The sequence below is a fragment of the Haliotis cracherodii genome, unplaced genomic scaffold (assembly GCF_022045235.1).
Source record: "Haliotis cracherodii isolate W230 unplaced genomic scaffold, xgHalCrac1.p SCAF_7, whole genome shotgun sequence".
NCBI classification, from domain to species: Eukaryota; Metazoa; Mollusca; class Gastropoda; order Lepetellida; family Haliotidae; genus Haliotis; species Haliotis cracherodii.
In genome coordinates this window covers 4,057,859-4,067,719 of record NW_027266330.1, presented here as the reverse complement: position 1 = coordinate 4,067,719, position 9,861 = coordinate 4,057,859, and the positions used below count along the sequence as shown (strand labels likewise).

Here is a 9,861-nt window from a genome sequence, read left to right as displayed (position 1 = left end):
AGAGGTTGCAGCCGCTCGTGAAGTTGTTTGACACTTATATGAAAGTCAGCTATCTACATACAGGACAGAACAAATACAACCACACTTAGTGTCAGACACGTCTCTTGTAGAAGTTGGCACAAGTCACTCTATCACAGTAATGCCCAGGGCGATGTCCGGAGACAATCAGTCATAAATAGATAAAACACATATCAAGTAATGTCCTGCTTTTGAGAATTCTTGAGTCGTTTAAGCCTTGGCCATTTCCTCATCATCCTGTTTGCCCTTGACCTTGGCGGTGAAGGCCACGTAGTTGAACATGCCCTTGGAAATAGGGGCCTCCTTCCACGTTTGTTTGATCTCCTCCTTTGTGAAGTTATCTCCCATGTTCTCCAGGAGATCCTTGATGTACTCCTCGGGCAGCACGCCCTTGCCCTCCTCGTCAAACATGGCGAAGGCGCTACGGATGGTCTCCTCGCCATCCGTCCCTCCCATCTTCTCCCCGAACAGGTTGAGGAAGGTGGTGAAGTTCAGGGGCCCCTTGGCCTCCTTCAGCATCTCCTTCAGCTCGGAGTCGGCGGGCACTTTGCCCAGGTTGCCGTAGATGCTCTTCAGTTCGTCTATTTCGATGACGCCGTCTCTGTTGACGTCGATGAGGGTGAAGGCTTCTTTGAACTCCTGCACCTGAGACTGACGGAACATCGAGAACACGTTCTGGGGAGCCATTGCTGGTGGAGTAAGTCTAGAACTTAAAGGTTCAGGATGATTGAGAAATCTGAATTATCTGGATAACCTTTCCAAATATTTTATACCCAGAATCTTCTATCACGTGACATTCTCTTGTCAAATCGTTGGATGCCACAGTAATATCGGCCACCCCCACCCCGTCCCCCCCCCCCCCCCCCCCCCAACCCCCCACCCGGTTACCGATACCTCGTTCGATCCACATCGTGACGGTCGTGGGTTAGAGGCCCCCTGATGCAGTAGTTACCTGATAGGTATAATGGCTTTCCCCAGAAGAGAGGAGCCCCGCCGTCATGGGGTTCTTGCGGTTTCAGATTATCAATATTGAAGCTAAGTACATGTTGTAATATTGCATGTACAAACAGCTAGAGGCCACGTGGGAGGAACTTGGCAGGAATCAGAAAACACTGCGAGCTGTGATCTCTGAAAACCTGCTTGTGTTCATTCCAGTATCACTGACTGAGCTCCATGCATGTTCCGTCTCATATTCGAAATATTACACGTCAAGGCAAGATAAAACCAGTCTTGGTTGTTCACCAAAAGAAATTCCATTGGGAGTTAAAGGCAAAAAGGCGATTGAAATGATATAAATGGATCACTAAAATTCAGTGATAACACCAGTCGTTTGGGAGAGGAGGGTGGCGTGGGGTCGGGTGGATTATGGCGGGAGGAGGTATATCCGAGGAGTTGTTAGGATGCGGCATGGTTTAGTTTGGAAAACGTACACCGTTACCTCGGTGTGTTATTGATGTAGTTGACGTACAATGATGTCGGTGTCCTGTTCAATGTGTTTTTGCAGTTGATAGTTGACAGAGTTATAACAGCTGTTACGTTGATTAAATTCAACCGTTGTGACCTATTGTTTACTTTACACATGTGTATGTTATATAAAGAAAACACAGTGATCATTATAACATACTCTGATTTTAGAGATCTGACCTATCATCCCGGTATAATTAAAACGACCGACTGTTAATTCAACAGTAATATATACAGATCAGTTCATGCACAACTATATACTGTCTACGAATAATAATATATGCCTACAAATCAACAATCAGCTCTTACCATTTTTGTTAGGAAGGTCACATGAACATCGGAAAGCTTTAAAATGTATGCTAAAACTGAACAGAAGTAGAAAAGTACAAATGTCGGGGATTGTTGTTGGGGACTGGGAAGGGTGGGGGGGTTGGTGACCTGTCTTGAGTTTTTTGTGCTAAGCTAAGTGACCTGAGCCTTGAGTGAATGTTTTGGGCTAAGTAGGGGCGAGTGACCTGAGCCTTGAGTGAGTGTTTTGGGCCCCGTAGAGGCGAGTGACCTGAGGCTTGAGAGCGTGCTTTTGCTCAGTAGAGGTAAGTGACCTGAGCCTTGAGTGAGTATTTTAGGCCTTGTATAAATAAGTGATCTTAGCCTTGAGTGAGTGTTTTGGGCCCAGTAGAGGCGAGTGACCTGAGCCTTGAGTGAGTATTTTGGGCCCAGTAGGTCGAGTGACCTTAGCAGTGAGTGAATGTTTTGGGCTTTGTAGAAATGAATGACATAAGCCTTGAGAGCATGTTTATGGTCCAGTAGAGGCGAGTGACCTGAGCCTTGAGCGCGTGTTGATGGTCCAGTAGAGGGGAATGATCTGAGCCTTGAGAGCGTGCTTTGGGCCTTGTAGGGGGGAATGATCTGAGCCTTGAGAGCGTGTTTTGGGCCTTGTAGAGGGAAATGACCTGAGCCTTGAGAGCGTGTTTTGGGCCTTGTAGAGGGGAATGATCTGAGCCTAGGCTGAATGAACTGTAGAGTGAACTCTTGAGGGATTGATTCGAGCCTGCTACACAGGTCGATTATACAACCAGATGTATAGGAAACTGGATTCAATATCAAACGTCCATATTAGTTCCTTGGGTGACACAGTCTTTTAAAATATAATACAGGCATTTGCAAGTACCAGTAGTAATACATCCCCAACTGCTGGTAACACACATCCGCCGTATTTAAATGATGCATACAAGCCACGCAGAAGCTTATTAACATTAAAATATGAATTGCAAAAAACTCGAAATCCACATTTTTGGTGGGAGAGGCAATAAGCCTAGCGGTTAATTGGTTTGCTCGTCCCACTGAAGGCCCAGTCTCGATTGCCCAGATGGGTACAATGTGTGATGACAGAGGTTTGAGTGTTTCCGTAATATTGCTACTGCGACGTGAAGCACTACTCACTTACATCTTTAGCGTACCTTTGCAGGGATCATTACTGACACATTAACACCATTTACATGTTCTGAAGAATTGCATAGAAGAATTGTATACAATTAACCAGTATATTTCGTTCTGAAAAACCCTATTTAAAGTAATTTTGTCAAAATTATCAAACGATTGCCTTAATCATGAATGCCCATTAGAATTAACCTTTAGCTTTGCAGAAATATTTGTATTCATGCAGCCATTATATTTTTTATTCATGGTCTGATTTCTTTTCGGTCCTTTGTTACTGTTCCAGAATAACAATAGATCTTCTGACATCAACGACAAAAACTAACTGAGATGGTTGGCACGTTAATATATACACAGTTATACAGAGTAAGACCAGACGTTAATAAGGTCAGTCTGTCTACCCGACTGCCACCCTCTGACGCTACATTCACCGCGTGCCACCTGTAGGTCAGAAACCGCCCAACCCCAACTATCCACAGAGTATGAGGATTATAGGCCATTTATCATGACGCGAACATTTTAATCTGTCCATCCAAATTACTGGATTTATCGTATACTGTGCAACATTTACCTCTGTTACGGGAATGCGTTTATTTCGACGATGACCGCGTTATTGAAACATTAGGACGTATGCAGTATATATACTAATCGAAAAATAGAAATACGTAAATTACGTTATTTACATATTTTATTTACATGACAACATTTGAATTACAACATAACGAGTATGCAGAATGCGAAAATACGAATTCAGAACAAACGAAAATACGTCCGTTACTAGATTAGAAACCGCCTGTAATCCACTCGTGTTACTGGTGCCGAAGTCATAGCAGCAGGGATCCATGCATTAAGAAACGTAATCTCATTGCGCAAAAGTGCGAGTGCAGATTGCCGCTATGTCATTCCAGGTTACAGACACGAGACCACGTGACGTCCCCGAAGCAGGAAACTGTCTGGTACAACCTTTGGTAACGTGATACCGCTTAACGGACGTCACGTGATGTAGAATATAGACATAAATCTACAGCAATTCCTCATTCCAGTCATTCTCACTTCCATCGTGTTTAGAAGCTTGACGTCGTCTTCCCACAGCTCCTTCATCCAGCAATGGCGCCCCAGAACGTGTTCTCGATGTTCCGTCAGTCTCAGGTGCAGGAGTTCAAGGAAGCCTTCACCCTCATCGATGTCAACAGAGACGGCGTCATCGAAATAGACGATCTGAAGAGCATCTACGGCAACCTGGGCAAAGTGCCAGCTGACTCCGAGCTGAAGGAGATGCTGAAGGAGGCCAAGGGGCCCCTGAACTTCACCACCTTCCTCAACCTGTTCGGGGAGAAGATGGGAGGGACGGATGGCGAGGAGACCATCCGTAGCGCCTTCGCCATGTTTGACGAGGAGGGCAAGGGCGTGCTGCCCGAGGAGTACATTAAGGATCTCCTGGAGAACATGGGAGATAACTTCACGAAGGAGGAGATCAAACAGACGTGGAAGGAGGCCCCTATTTCCAAGGGCATGTTCAACTATGTGGCCTTCACCGCCAAGGTCAAGGGCAAACAGGATGATGAGGAAATGGCCAAGGCTTAAACGACTGATGAACTCTCCAGTGAAGGACATTACTTGATATGTTTTTTATTTATTTATGACTGATTGTCTCCGGACATCGCCTTGGGCATCACTGTGATAGAATGACTTGTGCCAACTTCTACAAGAGACGTGTCTGACACTGAGTGTGGTTGTATTTGTTCTGTCCTGTATGTAGATAGCTGACTTTCATACATGTGTCAAACAACTTCACGAGTGGCTGCAACCTCTGTTGAACTACAATCGCGCAGCGTTGTCATCTACCATGTTCTACCACAAAGTATAAATGCTGCACCTATGATGTAACAGCGACTGTGACCATTTCTTGAGGTGTATCATAAATCTGTTATTCTCCTATCTGCTCGGATGGCTGTGTTTTACTGAGTATATCGGGAATGTATGAAAATGACGTATAGATAGGCTGTTTATGTTGTGTGTGATGCGGTTCTTAGTTTAGTTCAATAAATGTTGTAACATCATATTGTTTGATACTGTTTCATTATGATAAGAATCTCTAAAAGTGTTATTTGGAATTTCCAATGTGAAGACCTCCCAACATACAGTTCCCCATAAAGACACAACTATCTCCTCAAAGCCAGTGGTATAAATAATATGACACACAAAACATTTAATCTATGTCTTGTATACATCTCTGAAGTGAGTGAAAACAGAAGTAGAGCGTCTATGTAAACACTATAATAACTTCTTGGTTCCTTGTTACTTATTTGAAAAACATTTCAACTACAGTTATACAAGCATCCAACTTTAAAGTGGGGATTTCTATCAGACATCAGGCACAGGGCCATAGCACAGAAGAAAGCCACAACATTCAGAGTTACCTCCCTTAAGAACAAATGCAATTTGAAGAAGAGTGAGTAAATGTTGCTTTAAGCCGCATCAGCAATATTCCAGCTATTCGCGGCTAGAATTTGAAGAAGAATGTCCCCACGCAATGTTACAGTTGATGATTTGTAGTTCCGTTAAGTATGCCATGACAACAAAATAGAACTTTTATATAAGCATCCATTATATATATATATAATTAAACTGCCATAAGCCCGACCTTATACAAGAGACGACACACCCACGTGCATGCATGTCGCTATGCAAGTGCAGTAATTTTGAACGCACTGCTAAACCCAATTTCAACTCACCGAACCTCTAGTGTGTTTAACAAGAATGCAGGGCGGTCGGGTGGCCTAGTGGTTAAAGCGTTCGCTTCGTCACGCCGAAAACCCTGGTTCGATTCCCGCCATGGGTAGAGTGTGAAGCCTATTTCTGGTGTCCCCCGTGGTGATATTGCTGAAATATTGCTAAAAACGACGTAAAACCATACTGACTCACTCACTTACCTGTCCTCCCGGGACTTTATATATCTAATACTGTTCAGATCACATGTGATGCCACACTGGGCTATGAGGCATTAGCAGCAGTAACTATTGACGTCACCGCGGCCCCTTATTCTGGTTCTTCTGAATGGGGAACACGCACACACACACACACGCACGCACACACACACGCACGTACCCACGCACGCATGCACGCACGCACGCACGCACGCACGCACGCACGCACGCACGCACACGCACATACACACACACACACACACACACACACACACACACACACACACACACACACACACACGAAATCCGGTCCTTAAATAAAACTGTTTGTCAAATAATCAATTAAAGTATGACAGTGCCACCATCAGTGTCGGGATCCTTGTTGTGTGACGCCGCGCGCTCAGCAACGTCCCAGTCCATGATGGCGGCCTGAGCGTGACATACTCTGAAACAGCAAGCCATCGATCTATGTTATGATCAACGGCTCAGGTCGTCTTGGTCTGGTCTGATGACGCACAATTCAACAAGTCACCAAACCGCACCATCAGATGAACTTGTCGCGTTTTAAGGCACGCACATGTCTCTGCGGCCTTCACCCAACCCGGATCACTCTGGGTAAATCATCCTTTAATACCAGACATATGACGCATTAACGATTTACAGCGTTCTGCAAAAACTTTAAATCTGTAAATGAATTTGATCAACCAAGTCAGCAAGCCTGATCATCTGTTCCCGTTAGTCGCCTCTTACGACAAACATGGTTTGCTGAAGACCAATTCTAACCCGTGTCTTCACGGGTTGTGCAAGATGATATGAAACGGTATAGATAGGTATGGAAATTATGATATGGAAATGTATGATTATATGTGTATTAAGATATGGTAAGATATGTATGTGTGTGCACTAAAATATGGTAACGTATGTATGTGTGTGCATTAAGACATGTAAAGATATGTATCTGTGTGTATTATGATATGGTAAGGTATGTATGTGTGTATATTAAGATATAGTAAGATATGTAAGTGTGTGCACTAAGATATGGTAAGGTATGTATGTGTGTGCATTAAGACATGTAAAGATATGTATCTGTGTGTATTATGATATGGTAAGGTATGTATGTGTGTGCATTAAGATATAGTAAGATATGTAAGTGTGTGCACTAAGATATGGAAAGGTATGTATGTGTGTGCATTAAGACATGTAAAGATATGTATGTGTGTGTATTATGATATGGTAAGGTATGTATGTGTGTGCATTAAGATATGGTAAGGTATGTATGGGTGTGTATGCTGGATAGTATGCATGTGTGTTGTTTTGTTGTTTGTTTTTGTTGTTTGTTTTTTTGTTTTTTTATGTGTGTGTGTGTGTGTGTGTGTGTGTGTGCGTGAGCGTGCGCGTGTGAGAGAGAGAGGGCCGCTGATGCGTGATAGTATGCATGTGTGTTGTTTTGTTGTTTGTTTGTTTGTTTATTTTGTTGTTGTTATTATGTGTGTTTGTGTGTATGTGTGTGTGTGTGTGTGCGTGCGTGCGTGCGTGCGTGTGTGTGTGTGTGTGAGAGAGAGAGAGAGAGAGGGCCGTTGATGCGTGATAGTATGCATGTGTGTTGTTTTGTTGTTTGTTTGGTTTTTTTGTTTGTCTATGTGTGTTTGTGTGTGTGTGTGTGTGTGTGCGTGCGTGCGTGCGTGTGAGAGAGAGAGGGGGCCGTTGGTGAGGGGGGGTGTTGGGGGGGGGGGGGGGGGAGGGTCGGGGTCTGCAGGGTGACTGGATGCGGGGGTAATGTGGTCTCTAATGTCCAAAATGAAACGCAACATTAAACTTACTTCATTCTATAGCATGTCATGGAGTTTAAGCATAGGATTAAAGATCAAATACATATATATTTCTTAACACTCTCTGAAACTTTCGATAACTTAAGATATACACAATCATACAGGGGACACATCACAACACCAAGCTATTAATTGTCAGATGTCCTGAGAAATTCGACAGTTTAACCATACACACATAATGTATACCCATGCGTGTTGTTGTTCAGAATGTATTGCGCTACTTGTGCTTAATATACAGTGATTCGCTCTAGTTATCAGGTTGTGTACAATGTATTCGACGCCCTTCCACCTACTGAACAATACTGTGTATTAAAATTACTACATCCATTGGCATGATCTGAAAAACAATTTACATATTCCTTCTGAAACAGATTGTACCAAAGAAATGTCCCTTAAACGTACTGCATGTATCTAATTGTGGAGAGTATAAACGTTGCTAAAAGTCTTCTAAACACAAGTGCTGACATATGCTGTCACGGCTAAGCAGAAATAGAATTAGCAAATACACACGCCAATAAGACCTGGTTGAGTCATAATTATTATAACTCAAGAAGCAATTAGACAACATTACAGATGCTGAGATAGATTCTAAGCTCATGATGAGGGACCAGGCATCCTTGCATGTGTACTTACACTACAGGGCGTCCTGGTGCACGCGCAGCTTCCCGCTGTGTAATTGGGTCGCACGTACATTATCATCATATGACGTCATGGGAAGGAGCTGTTGGTAACGTGATACCTAAGGTCACGTGATACACATTTCGGACATATATCGACAGGAATTCCTCATTCCCAACCATTCTCACTTCCATCGTGTTTAGAAGCCTGACGTCGTCTTCATCCAGCTCCTTCATCCAGCAATGGCGCCCCAGAACGTGTTCTCGATGTTCCGTCAGTCTCAGGTGCAGGAGTTCAAGGAAGCCTTCACCCTCATCGACGTCAACAGAGACGGCGTCATCGAAATAGACGACCTGAAGAGCATCTACGGCAACCTTGGCAAAGTGCCCGCCGACTCCGAGCTGAAGGAGATGCTGAAGGAGGCCAAGGGGCCCCTGAACTTCACCACCTTCCTCAACCTGTTCGGGGAGAAGATGGGAGGGACGGACGGCGAGGAGACCATCCGTAGCGCCTTCGCCATGTTTGACGAGGAGGGCAAGGGCGTGCTGCCCGAGGAGTACATCAAGGATCTCCTGGAGAACATGGGAGATAACTTCACGAAGGAGGAGATCAAACAGACGTGGAAGGAGGCCCCTATTTCCAAGGGCATGTTCAACTACGTGGCCTTCACCGCCAAGGTCAAGGGCAAACAGGATGATGAGGAAATGGCCAAGGCTTAAACGACTGATGAACTCTCCAGTGAAGGACATTACTTGATATGTGTTTTATTTATGACTGATTGTCTCCGGACATCGCCTTGGGCAAACAGGATGACGAAGACATGGCCAAGGCCTAACGTAACAAACTATATCCGCACAGTGATATGCACAGGACAGCACGTGACAATGGCATTTCCTTATTCCTTTATCAGTGTCCTTTCCTTGTCATGGTGCAATGTTCCATTACTTCTGCTAATCCACCGTGTCGACTGAATCCAACAAGTCATTTAATTTCAGAAGTATTTCAAGACGTTTGACAGCACAACTATGCCTAGTGTCTACGTTACATGATACCTTGACATTAGTATGTTTGTCTTGAGAAAGATGTCTGTCATGCAAACACTTTTTTTCAGTTATTCACATGAGAATATGTCTGCCTCTCCATCCTAGAACACTGTGTAGTATTCTCGATCGTGAATGTCATATGTGAGTTCTTCAATGAGCTGAATAAATAACAACAGCGACCATGCATAGTTTCCATTCTTATTCCATGATTGATTTAAAAACGAGCTGTCCACAGACTTCACAATACAGTGACACCTCTTTAATCCGGACGGTGTCATTCACAGTAATATCGGCCGGATAAGGAGACATGTATGAAGGGTAATGTCCGCTGTAAAGAGACTGTCGTGACAGGAGATGTAGTTGAGCTGGGCATTATTCCGAGTAAGGTTCGGTGAAAAAAAATATGTAAAAACAGCAAACTGCTCCAGATACTGTTTGTAATTACACTTCGAGTAGTTCTCCCCGCCCCTGGGGCAGTGTCCGCGAGATGAGGGTGACTGCGAGTGTCTGCCACCCTCAGTGTTT

At 44.2% G+C, this 9,861-nt stretch overlaps 3 protein-coding genes across 3 annotated transcripts; 2 read left to right on the top strand and 1 right to left on the bottom strand.

Annotated features, from left to right (window-relative positions):
* Positions 1–228: 228 nt before the first annotated feature.
* LOC139448255 (myosin regulatory light chain, smooth muscle-like) lies at positions 229–705 on the bottom strand. The gene has a single exon (XM_071229781.1). The coding sequence runs from the start codon at positions 703–705 to the stop codon at positions 229–231; it is 477 nt and encodes a 158-aa protein (XP_071085882.1).
* A 3,321-nt stretch (positions 706–4,026) lies between these two features.
* LOC139448258 (myosin regulatory light chain, smooth muscle-like) lies at positions 4,027–4,503 on the top strand. The gene has a single exon (XM_071229785.1). The coding sequence runs from the start codon at positions 4,027–4,029 to the stop codon at positions 4,501–4,503; it is 477 nt and encodes a 158-aa protein (XP_071085886.1).
* A 4,032-nt stretch (positions 4,504–8,535) lies between these two features.
* Positions 8,536–9,012, top strand: LOC139448257 (myosin regulatory light chain, smooth muscle-like). The gene has a single exon (XM_071229784.1). The coding sequence runs from the start codon at positions 8,536–8,538 to the stop codon at positions 9,010–9,012; it is 477 nt and encodes a 158-aa protein (XP_071085885.1).
* Positions 9,013–9,861: the final 849 nt, after the last annotated feature.

What these genes read in the sequence shown, in the direction of transcription:
- LOC139448257 (XM_071229784.1), top strand. Translation starts at nt 8,536, where the DNA reads ATGGCGCCCCAGAACGTGTTCTCGATGTTCCGTCAGTCTCAGGTGCAG.
- LOC139448258 (XM_071229785.1), top strand. Translation starts at nt 4,027, where the DNA reads ATGGCGCCCCAGAACGTGTTCTCGATGTTCCGTCAGTCTCAGGTGCAG.
- LOC139448255 (XM_071229781.1), bottom strand. Translation starts at nt 705, where the DNA reads ATGGCTCCCCAGAACGTGTTCTCGATGTTCCGTCAGTCTCAGGTGCAG.